We start from the raw sequence: 12,740 nt of genomic DNA, 5'->3' as shown, positions 1-12,740 counted from the left end.
TTTCAGCAGCCCAACCCACACCCCAGCACCCCAATCTGCACCCCAGCATCTATATCAGACTCTTGGCAGCTTGGGTGGTCGGGATGAAGCTGTTGAAAGTCAATAATCAGATCAGGATTCAAACTATTCCGGACAAGAACCCAAATCCTTTCCTCCGGACCATTCCCTCCCAATCAACTCAGTACTGGAACTGCCCCTTAACCTGCCTTAAGTCAAGTACCAGGAAGGGGATCAGTGGGAGGGATGAATGGACACGGGAGTCGAATAGGGAGCAATCCCTGTGGAAAGTGGGAAGCGGGGGCAGGCCGCAGGGAAAGATGTGCTTAGTGGTGCAATCCTATTGGAGATGGCAGAAGTCATGGAGGCTACTGGGATGGTAGGTGAGGGCAAGGGGAACCCTATCCCTGTAGGCTGTGCATAATGGAGGAGATGTGGCGAGGGCAGCATCGATGGTGGTGGAAGTAAAGCCCGTTTCTTTGAAGGAGGAGGGCACCTCATTCTTTCTGGAATGAAAAACCTCATCCTGAGAGCAGATATGGTGGAGGCAGAAGAACTCAAGGAAGGGGATGGCAGTTTTACAAGTGACAGGGTGGGAAGAGGTGTAGTCCAGGTAGCTGTGAGAATCAAAGAATCCTCTTTCTTCAGATGACCTCCTTCTTCAAAAAAAGAGGACCTTCTTCAAAGGTAGAGAGCCAAGCTGCTGACCCACACAAAAAGAAAGTCTCAGACACCTCCTCCTGATGGAATAGGACTGTGGCCTCACCAAAGCCCAAAGACTTCTTGGCTTGAAGCCATCGCTGTCTGCAGCACTCGACAAAGGGAACACAAACTGACATTCGAAAGGAGACACGTTAATCGAAGATGGTGGTGTGTTATGAGCTACTACAAAGGGTTGGTTATCAGAGACAGGGCAACAAAGCGTGCGTCCGAGATCTTGGCTAGTCCTCTCCATCTGGCCAGTTGTTTGTGGGTGAAAGCTAGAAGAGAGGCGAGAAGTAGCTCCATAAGTTGACAAAACACCTGCCGAAATTTGGGCACAAATTGTGTACCCCTGTCAGAGACAGTGTCAGAATGAAATTCCTGCACCCAAAACACCTGCTCCGTTTCACAGGCTGTGGGCTATTTAGTGAAGGGAAAAAATTAATGAGACTTGGAAAATCGATCAACTGCGACGAAAGTGACAGTAAAGGAGCGTGACCTGGGCAAACCAGTGATAAAAATCCAGCGAGAGATGGGACCAGGAGCAGGAGGGGACAGAAAAGACCCCGAGGAGGAGAATGGAATCTTTGGAACTGGCACAAATGTCTCAGGCCAATGACTTAACGTCCCTATTAATACCAGGCCAGCATAACGTCTTTTTATGAATTCTAGGGTGCGTGAAATCCCCAGGGTGCGCTGTTACCTTGGATGCGTGCATCCATTTGAGGACTTCCGACCTCATTTCGTGTGGCACAAAAAGGCGACCTTGGGGACCATTACTGGGAAGCAGATTACTCCCCTCGAGTGCTTGTCTGACTTGGGAATCAATATCCAGATTTTTATATTCCCGAAGATTCGACTCCGGCATCAGTACCTTTCGCAACCAACAAGAAGTCTGGTGCTAGTCAAATTTGAAGGGCCATCATTTTGGCAGTAATGTCATTGATGGCCTGGCTCATAACATGTAGTTCTAGACTCTTCATTAGCCAATCCCTCTAGTAGCGCCGAGGGCATATTGATGCTTGCGTGAGCCAGTCTGACGGGTCCCCAGAACAGGGATGCTATTAACCAGAAATGCTGAGTTTCTGTATTACTTTTGATGGCAGCCCCAAACAGTAGGATGTCGAGCAGGGGATCCCAACCTCCTTCATGCCATGGACCAATACCATTACGGAAGGGGTCCATGGACCCTGGGTTGGGAACCCCTGGTGTAGACAGAACATAGGCAGGTGGTACATGGATCTGGTTCAGGTCAAATATCCCATTTCAGAAGGTGTTCCGCTGGCGGACAGTGTTAGTTCTGATGGTCACATGTCCAGTAAGAACCATTAATGGGATTTGGAGGATCATCAGTCATATAAACGTATTTCACATATTGTTACCTAAGCCTCGTCCCATCTCTTTGTGCTTACAGTAGGGGACTTCACCTGAATCCTCATGAAGCAGCTTCCGAGATGGGGATTTATGCAGGAAGGTTGATTACATCTTTCAAAGCAGTTGATTGGCGGGTGTCATTCCTATGGGCAGTGCCGTCGCATGCTCCCTTCACAGCTCCAGTCTCATTATCAAAGTATCAAACTCACTTTGGTTCAGGGTTATAGGCTGCACTAGCAGACCAGCTTCCCCTGTAGCATATCCAACAACCCATCAGGTTAGTTAGCACGTGACACATATTAGTCATAGTCATAGTCCTATTTTATTGATCTCGAGGGAAATTTGGTTTCGTTACAGTCGCACCAACCAAGAACAGAGTATAAATATAGCCATATAAAACCATAAATAATTAAATAATAATATGTAAATTATGCCAGGAAATAAATCCAGGTCCAGTCTATTGGCTCAGGGTGTCTGACCCTCCAAGGGAGGAGTTATAAAGTTTGATGGCCACAGGCAGGAATGACTTCCTATGACACTCTGTGCTGCATCTTGGTGGAATGAGTCTCTGGCTGAATGTACTCCTGTGCCCACCCAGTACATTATGTAGTGGATGGGAGACATTGTCCAAGATGGCATGCAACTTGGACAGCATCCAAGTAACTAAGATAAGATGTTAGGAGTGTCAGTGTCGTTCTGTAATTGAAACTTGTCCAAGAATGCCCCAAGGTATTGTGGGAGGCCAGGGAAGTGAGGGCCTTTGGAAAGATATTGGTGTTGTCATTAGCAGAGATGAGGATCTGAAATACTGGAGGGAGGCTAATTTTGTGCCTTTTTCTCAAAAAGACTGCAGGGACGCACCTGGGAACTGCTAAGTCAGATGGCAGTGCAGGGAATGAAATTGGAAGGGATTGTTAGACTTGTGCAAGGTGAGGACTGATTAGGTGTGGTCAGCATGGCTTTGTGCCTGAGAAACCATGGCTCATAATTCTGATTGAAGTTGTTGAAGATGTCACCAGATGATTAACAAGGCTATTGAGGTAGATGTTGTCTGCATGGACCTTAGCAATTGGTGGCAAAGTGGACAGTGAAAACAATTATTGAGCTTGATCAGCTGGGGAAGTGGGCTGAAGGATCACGGATGGAGGTTAGTTTAGGGAAGTATGAAGTATTGCTTATTGGTAAGTCACACAGAGGCAGGACATACACATCAAATGGTCGTCTCTGGAGTGTGTTATGGAACTGAGCGAGCAAGGGACACATGTCCATAGTTCCCATAATTCCCTGAAAGTGACAACACAGGTAGACAGGATGGTGAACATTGAATCAGACGGAAATTGAGATTTATTTGTTATTAATTGCGTTTATTGAAACATACAGTGAAATGCACCATTTAGATAACAACCAACACAACGTGAGGATGTGCTGAGGGCGGACCGCAAGTGTCACCACAAGTTCTGGCGACAATATTGCATGCCCATAATGTCTTGTAGAACAACATGTAATCAACATAGAACTGGGAAAAACAGCAAAAAAAACCTTTTCCCAACCCCCACTCCCACACACAGACAGGTTTCCCTCCCCAGGGCAGGCCACCTCGTGGCCTCCGACAGCCAGACTGTGTCCCCAGACTCTCAGACATGGGAACTCTGATCTCTGGTCTTCAACACCAGGACTCACCAATCAAGAGCCGCTGACCTCAGGCCTTGTTGAATGACCTTGGACCTCCAATCCTGGGACTCACTGTCCTCGGGAATCACTGGCCCTTGTTCTTGGGGATCACTAGCCTCTAACCTCAGAGCAGCCCAAACTGATTGTCCAGTTCCTTCCCCTAACTACTCACTTTCTGCCCTTGACCTCTCACTCCCCTCACCAGGTCACTACAGCTAACCTAGCCTGAAACTTCCCACCCTGTCACCATTAACTGTCCCTGCGATTCTAAACCACAAAGTGACAGCCACATCACAACTCGGTGCCACCTTGTAAATAATAATGAGAGCAGTCGTGATGTCATTTTACACCTGGACAAGTCATAGGTGAGACCTTTTCTGGCCATTACGCCACATCCTGGCTGTGAACCAGTGTTGAGGGTTGATTGCCTGAGGTGGGGTAGCAGTGAGAAGATAGACGCTGGGCACAAACTCAATTTTTCAATTAATAATAAACTACTGGATAAGTGGGTGTCAACAGGCCAATTTTGGACAGGGAAAGTTACAGACAAGGGGGATTATGGACTGGGGAAGTGGATACAGACGGTTTGATTACTGATGGGGTTGTGGCTGCAGACGGGTTGATTACAGACTGGGAAGTGTGTGCAGATGGGTTGATTACAAACGGGGGATGTGGGGGCAGATAGGTCGATTATGGGCTAGGGAGTGTGTGCAGATGGGTCGATGAAAGACAGGGTTGTGGGTGCAGATAGGCCGATTATGTACGGAGGTGTGGGTACACATGGGATGATTACGGACGGGGGCGTTTGTACAGATGGAGCTCACAAACAAAGTCGATAAACTAATATCCAACACTTACAAAGTCCAGCAGGAATGTGCAGCCACATTGTTGTCCCATTAGTCCCACCACAACCTTCAACTTCCCGACACAAATCCCACAAACCTTTCCACAACTTGAAAAACCTCGATTCCTATGATGAACACACACAATGACACCAATACTAGCACACCAACGTTCCTGCCAGTGGTGGTCTGATCGAGGACCCCACCTCACTCCTCACGGGCTTTACTACAGCTATCAGAAAATACTGGACAGCCGCAAATAGACTCAGAAGTCGACATGCCAAAACAGCGCAAATTCTGCACCGATGGGGCATCGGACAAAGCTCAGCTTGCCCCTGTGGTGCCACAACCCAGGACACCCGCCACCTGGTCCCAACATGCCCTCTCAACAAGGTCCAAGACGGCTTTGCCGTGGGTCATTGAGTTAGAGGACTGGCTTGACAGAAACCAATTAGACATGTGAAGGGAAAAACAGCTGCCATACGAAACAACATCAACAGCCACAACCATGGGACACAGTGAATCCCCAATATCTCCCTACCCACCCTCGGCTCCCCTCGAGGGTCAGTGCCATCCTTGTGCCTGAGCGAAGGGAGGGAGGGTCCATCCTAGACTGCGGGACGTTATCTACGGGCTGCTTCTCCAGCCGATCCAGGGTGTGGTCTGGCACGGAACATGACTGCAGCGTACTCAGTCTGGGGAGTCTCGGGATGAACCTCAGGATCAACAAACTGCAACAGAAGGAAAGCCTGTCAGTCTCATACCAGTTCAGGGTTACACAGAGAAGGACATGGAGACAGGGACAAAGAGAGAGAGGACTTCAAGGAGATGGAACACCCAGAGTTAGGAGACACGGGACTGGACATACGGAGAGATGGATAGGGCACATCGGGAGAAAAACAAATGCAGAGAAACACACAACGGGACACAGACTCAATAGTTCCAGTCACCAGCACATCACCAATCACGAAGTCCAAACACTGACACTGACCCAACATCAACACAACTTTCATCTGCACAAATTGCTGACCAGTACAAACATTACATCCCAGTCTGTTCATCAGAAAATACACAGAACTGGACATTAATGCAGAAGATTGTGCAGATGCTGGAAATGCACATAGCCGGACACAAACTGCTGGACGATCTCTGCAGGTCAGACAACATCCATGGAAATGAAAAAAACAGTTGATGTTTCAATCCGAGACCTTTCATCAGAACTGAGCCATATAGGGGGTGGACGATAGTGCACCCCAGTGACTGGGTGTGTGGGGACAGTGTATTCCAGTGACTGGGTATGTGGGGGACAGTGTATCCCAGTGACTGGGTGTGTGGGGGATAGTGTATCCCAGTGACTGTGTGTGTGAGGGACAATGTACCCCAGTGACTGGGTGTCTGGGGACAGTGTACCCCAGTGACTGGGTGTCTGGGGGACAGTACACCCCAGTGACTGGGTGTCTGGGGACAGTGTACCCCAGTGACTGGGTGTATGGGGGACAGTGCACCCCAGTGACTGGGTGTCTGGGGACAGTGTACCCCAGTGACTGGGTGTGGGGGGACGGTGTACCCCAGTGGCTGGGTGTGGGGGGACAGTGTATTCCAGTGACTGGGTATGTGGGGGACAGTGTATCCCAGTGACTGGGTGTGTGAGGGACAATGTATCCCACTGAGTGGGTGTGTGAAGGGACAGTGTACCCCAGTGACTGGGTGTCTGGGGACAGTGTACCCCAGTGACTGGGTGTGGGGGACAGTGCACCCCAGTGACTGGGTGTCTGGGGGATGGTGTACCCCAGTGACTGGGTGTGGGGGGATGGTGTACCCCAGTGGCTGGGTGTGGGGGGACAGTATATTCCAGTGACTGGGTATGTGGGGGACAGTGTACCCCTGAGACTGGGTGTGTGGGGACAGTGTACCCCAGTGACTGGGCGTGTGGGGGATAGTGTATCCCAGTGACTGTGTGTGTGAGGGACAATGTATCCCACTGAGTGGGTGTCTGAAGGGACAGTGTACCCCAGTGACTGGGTGTCTGGGGGACAGTGTACCCCAGTGACTGGGTGTCTGGGGGACAGTACACCCCAGTGACTGGGTGTCTGGGGGACGGTGTACCCCAGTGACTGGGTGTCTGGGGGACGGTGTACCCCAGTGACTGGGTATGTGGGGGACAGTGCACAGCAGTGACTGGGTGTCTGGGGGACAGTGCACCCCAGTGACTGGGTGTCTGGGGGACGGTGTACCCCAGTGACTGGGTATGTGGGGGACAGTGTACCCCTGAGACTGGGTGTGTGGGGACAGTGTACCCCAGTGACTGGGCGTGTGGGGGATAGTGTATCCCAGTGACTGTGTGTGTGAGGGACAATGTATCCCACTGAGTGGGTGTGTGAAGGGACAGTGTACCCCAGTGACTGGGTGTCTGGGGGACAGTGCACCCCAGTGACTGGGTGTCCGGGGGACTGTGTACCCCAGTGACTGGGTGTCTGGGGGACGGTGTACCCCAGTGACTGGGTATGTGGGGGACAGTGTACCCCTGAGACTGGGTGTGTGGGGGACAGTGTACCCCTGAGACTGGGTGTGTGGGGGATAGTGTATCCCAGTGAATGTGTGTGTGAGGGACAATGTATCCCACTGAGTGGGTGTGTGAAGGGACAGTGTACCCCAGTGACTGGGTGTCTGGGGACTGTGCACCCCAGTGACTGGGTGTCTGGGGACTGTGCACCCCAGTGACTGAGTGTCTGGGGACAGTGCACCCCAGTGACTGGGTGTCTGGGGGACAGTGCACCCCAGTGACTGGGTGTCTGGGGGACAGTGCACCCCAGTGACTGGGTGTCGGGGAGATGGTGTACCCCAGTGACTGGGTGTGGGGGGACGGTGTACCCCAGTGACTGGGTATGTGGGGGACAGTGTACCCCTGAGACTGGGTGTGTGGGGACAGTGTACCCCAGTGACTGGGCGTGTGGGGGATAGTGTATCCCAGTGACTGTGTGTGTGAGGGACAATGTATCCCACTGAGTGGGTGTGTGAAGGGACAGTGTACCCCAGTGACTGGGTGTCTGGGGACAGTGCACCCCAGTGACTGGGTGTCTGGGGGACAGTGCACCCCAGTGACTGGGTGTCTGGGGGACTGTGTACCCCAGTGACTGGGTGTCTGGGGGACGGTGTACCCCAGTGACTGGGTATGTGGGGGACAGTGTACCCCTGAGACTGGGTGTGTGGGGGACAGTGTACCCCTGAGACTGGGTGTGTGGGGACAGTGTACCCCAGTGACTGGGCGTGTGGGGGATAGTGTATCCCAGTGACTGTGTGTGCGAGGGACAATGTATCCCACTGAGTGGGTGTGTGAAGGGACAGTGTACCCCGGTGACTGGGTGTCTGGGGACTGTGCACCCCAGTGACTGGGTGTCTGGGGACAGTGCACCCCAGTGACTGGGTGTCTGGGGGACAGTGCACCCCAGTGACTGGGTGTCTGGGGGACTGTGTACCCCAGTGACTGGGTGTCTGGGGGACGGTGTACCCCAGTGACTGGGTATGTGGGGGACAGTGTACCCCTGAGACTGGGTGTGTGGGGGACAGTGTACCCCTGAGACTGGGTGTGTGGGGGATAGTGTATCCCAGTGACTGTGTGTGTGAGGGACAATGTATCCCACTGAGTGGGTGTGTGAAGGGACAGTGTACCCCGGTGACTGGGTATCTGGGGACTGTGCACCCCAGTGACTGGGTGTCTGGGGACAGTGCACCCCAGTGACTGGGTGGCTGGGGGACAGTGCACAGCAGTGACTGGGTGTCTGGGGGGCGGTGTACCCCAGTGACTGGGTGTGGGGGGACGGTGTACCCCAGTGACTGGGTATGTGGGGGACAGTGTACCCCTGAGACTGGGTGTGTGGGGACAGTGTACCCCAGTGACTGGGCGTGTGGGGGATAGTGTATCCCAGTGACTGTGTGTGTGAGGGACAATGTATCCCACTGAGTGGGTGTGTGAAGGGACAGTGTACCCCAGTGACTGGGTGTCTGGGGACAGTGCACCCCAGTGACTGGGTGTCTGGGGGACAGTGCACCCCAGTGACTGGGTGTCTGGGGGACTGTGTACCCCAGTGACTGGGTGTCTGGGGGACTGTGTACCCCAGTGACTGGGTGTCTGGGGACAGTACACCCCAGTGACTGGGTGTCTGGGGGACAGTGCACCCCAGTGACTGGGTGTCTGGGGGACGGTGTACCCCAGTGACTGGGTGTGGGGGGACAGTGTACCCCAGTGACTGGGTATGTGGGGGACAGTGTACCCCTGAGACTGGGTGTGTGGGGACAGTGTACCCCAGTGACTGGGCGTGTGGGGGATAGTGTATCCCAGTGACTGTGTGTGTGAGGGACAATGTATCCCACTGAGTGGGTGTGTGAACGGACAGTGTACCCCAGTGACTGGGTGTCTGGGGACAGTGTACCCCAGTAACTGGGTGTGTGTGGGACAGTGAACCCCAGTGACTGGGTATGTGGGGGGACAGTGAACCCCAGTGACTGGGTATGTGTGGGGGGAGTGTACCCCAGTGACTGGGTGCGTGAGGGGACAGTGTACCACAGTGACTGGCTGTGGCAGACAGTGTGCCCCAGTGACTGGGTGTGGGGGGCAGTGCACCCCCTGGTGACAGGGTGTGTGTGGGACAGTTTCCCACAGTGACTGGATGTGTGGGGTCAGTGTACCCCAGTGACTGAGTATGTGGAGGATAGTGTATCCCAGTGACTGGGTGTGTGTGGGACAGTGTACCCCAGTGACTGGAAGTGGGGGGGACAGTGTACCCCAGTGACTGGTGTGTGGGGGGACAGTGTACCCCAGTGACTGGTGTGTGGGAGACAGTGTACCCCAGTGACTGGAAGTGGGGAGACAGTGTACCCCAGTGACTGGTGTGTGGGAGACAGTGTACCCCAGTGAATGGAAGTGGGGGGACAGTGAACCCCAGTGACTGGGTGTGAGGGGGACAGGTTCCCACAGTGACTGGGTGTGGGGGGATAGTCAACCCCAGTGACTGGGTGTGGGGTGGGACATTGCACCTCGGTGACAGGTTGTGTGTGGGACAGTTTCCCCACAGTGACTGGATGTGTGGGGGACAGTGTACCCCAGTGACTGGGTGTGGGGGGACAGTGTATTCCAGTGACTGGGTGTATGGGAGTCAGAGCAGCCCAGTGTATATGGGGTGACAGTGTGCTCCAGTGACTGGGTTTGTGAGGAACAGTGTACCCCAGTGACTGGGTGTGGAGGGGCAGTGCACCCCAGTAACTGGGTGTGTGGGAGACAGTGTACCCCAGAGACCAGGCCTGTGGGGGACAGTGTACCCCAGGGTCTGGATATGTGACGGACAGTGCACCTCAGTGACTGGGTGTGGGGGGACAGAGTACCCCAGTGACTGGGTGTGGGGAGACAGTGTACCCCAGTGACCTGGAGTGGGGAGGACAGTGTACCCCAGTGACTGGGTGTATGTGGGACAGGTTCCGACAGCGACTGGCTATGTGGGGGACAGTGTACCTCAGTGACTGGGTGTGTGGGGAGACAGTGCACCCCAGTGACTGGGCATGTGTGGGGGACAGTTCACCCCAGTGACTGGGCCTGTGGGGGACAGTGTACCTCAGTGACTGGGTGTGTGGGGAGACAGTGCACCCCAGTGACTGGGCCTGTGGGGGACAGTGTACTTCAGTGACTGGCTGTGGCAGACAGTGTGCCCCAGTGACTGGGTGTGGGGGGGAACAGTGCACCCCCTGGTGACAGGATGTGTGTGGGACAGTTTCCCCACGGTGACTGGATGTGTGGGGGACAATTCAGCCCAGTTACTGGGTGTGGGGTGTGGGGTACAGTGTATGCAAGTGACTGGGCACATGAGGGGGTTGATGTGCCCTGACAACTGGGCACGTGGGGGTGGGGTGGGGGTGGTGTTGGGCATGTGGAGTGATTGGTTGGTATGGCACGGTGATGGGTGATGGTGATGCTGATGGTGGTGTCAGGGGCCTGAGTGGTTCAGGCTGCATGTTCCCTGTCTCTGGTTTATCGTGTCTGCCATTACCCTCTTGTTCCCCTTGGGGGGCTGCCGGCCAGTGCGACTCTTTGCATTCCACTGAATATTTGCGTAAACAGTGTTCTCCGCTGCCGGGTCTGCGGGACAGAAAGTAGAGGTGAGAGGGTCCATACGGAAACCCTTCCCCACTGTACCTTATCTCACCCCTCCCTCCAATGTCATCATTTTCCTCGACCTACCCTGCCCCACCCATTCTCCCTCCCTCCCCCCAACCACCAGCCTCACGGATTGGATCCACTTGCCTTCAGTGCCTGAAGACGTTTCTTTTCCAGCAGCTCTTCTCCTCCATGTGACCAAGAGAATCACAATGAGAATGGAGACCAGGAAGGCCCCCACTACGGACAGTCCGATCACCAGGGTCGGGCTCAAGGACACAGGATCTGCATCTGGGAAGCAGAGAGGACTCTGTGATTAATCCGAACCTCACACTCCCAGAGACGCAGAACCAACGGATTCATTCCATCCCACCTCAGGCCCAATAATATTCCTTTTTTCCCCAAACACCATACATCAATCGCCTCCAATCACCCCATCTCATTCCCCTCTCCTATCCCCTCAGTCCCCCGCCATTCCCCTCGCATCACTCCCCTCCAACCCCTCCTACACTATGGTGCTCCCATGATACACAAAGGGAGATTTTTGACTAATTTGGCAGAATTTGTGATGGTGATTAAGGAAATGGCCGGGGAATTACACAAATACCTGTCTGCATTCCCAAACAAAAGCACAAACTATCCCAGACACACTGGAGACCCAGTGGCCTATTGATGGTATTTGTAGTGGAAACTGAAACACACCAATGCAGCTGTTCTGACCACATGGACAGTTATCTTGTCAGACACACCCTCCAATCAATCCGATAATAATGTTCCAAAAAGTCGAAGAAATGTATTTGATCTTTTATTAACAACTCACAAAACATACAATCTTGGAGCAATGTAATTAAATTGCAGTCCCCAGCTATAAACTGCTGATAACAAAGTATGAACACATATCTAAACCCTTCATTTTCACCACACCCCTCCCATGTGAATAGCTACCATGACAAACATAATAACCGTGCACTACGGGCTACAATGCTAATTAACACAGATGCCTGGCGTCTACAGTATTAATACAGATGGATAAATACCAGGGTCACAACAATCTAATCACAGAGCTTGGGTGAGGGATCTGCTGGGGTACTGAATGACCTAGCTATCATCTTCCAAACATTTACAGGTTCTGGAATGTTTCCGCTGACTGAAAAGAATTTAATGTCACTGTTTCAGAAAGGAGACAGACAGAGAGAGAACAAACAGGGAACTACTGACCTGTCCGGTTGTCAATTTGAGTTGATTCTTTGGTGGAATCTGTGACAATGAATGTGATATCAAGATATTTAGAAAATATTTCCATGACTGGACAAACATACTACGTTTTGTTACTGTAAAACATTAAATGAATTCTAAGAAACTCACGGGAGTCAGAAAGTACGGCTATAACTTTATGTTTACTTTAAGTGAGGCACGCACGTATCACGTGCTAGTGTGATGATGTATGCAATTTATGTTTTTGCATATAATCTGTAATTATTTAAGCAAACAAGAATGCTTAATCAAACTATATATACACAAACAGAAGATTACTCAAATATTACTGAAATATTAAATACACAACACTCCTGCCTGTTTAGCTATGAACTTCAATTCAAAAGAGAAGGCATTCCAACAATATTCTCAGTATATTATATAATACAACTACTATATGCAGACATTAGCAGTGTAAAGTTTAAATTCTCTTATTCGGGCTTAAAGATTTACTTGCTGTGGAGGATTCATTATTCTTCTGGGATAGTGTTTTTCCTGACAAGGGGGGGTCACTCTGCTGAACAGGTGAGACTTGTGGCTGTGAAACAATCTCGGGTTCTGGGGCTCTGTCAGTGCTCGTTGTAGGAGTGGACTCTGGGACTGCAGGGACTGGTTCTGATAGCGGTAGCCAACTTTCTTCTCTAACTATTGACTCTTCTCTCCTCAAATGATCAATATGTCATCTCCAGATGATATCAGACTCAACTTCCATTTGTGTAGGAGAGTGAAACATAGAAAACCTACAGCACAATACA

The 12,740-nt window shown here is 52.0% G+C and overlaps 1 protein-coding gene across 2 annotated transcripts in view; it reads right to left on the bottom strand.

The window, feature by feature from the left end:
• Positions 1–3,431: 3,431 nt before the first annotated feature.
• Positions 3,432–12,740, bottom strand: part of LOC134355869 (T-lymphocyte surface antigen Ly-9-like) — a 74,968-nt gene continuing 65,659 nt past the window's right edge. For both annotated transcript variants that reach the window (XM_063066374.1, XM_063066375.1), the window contains 4 exons: positions 11,950–11,988; positions 10,879–11,022; positions 10,625–10,713; positions 3,432–5,317 (listed from right to left, as the gene is read on the bottom strand). In XM_063066374.1, coding sequence (XP_062922444.1) covers positions 5,210–5,317; positions 10,625–10,713; positions 10,879–11,022; positions 11,950–11,988 — 380 coding nt within the window. In that variant the 3' untranslated portion in view covers positions 3,432–5,209. The remainder of the gene's footprint in view (positions 5,318–10,624; positions 10,714–10,878; positions 11,023–11,949; positions 11,989–12,740) is intronic.

Source organism: Mobula hypostoma, chromosome 13, assembly GCF_963921235.1.
Source record: "Mobula hypostoma chromosome 13, sMobHyp1.1, whole genome shotgun sequence".
NCBI lineage: Eukaryota > Metazoa > Chordata > Chondrichthyes > Myliobatiformes > Myliobatidae > Mobula > Mobula hypostoma.
This window is presented reverse-complemented; position numbering and strand designations above follow the sequence as displayed.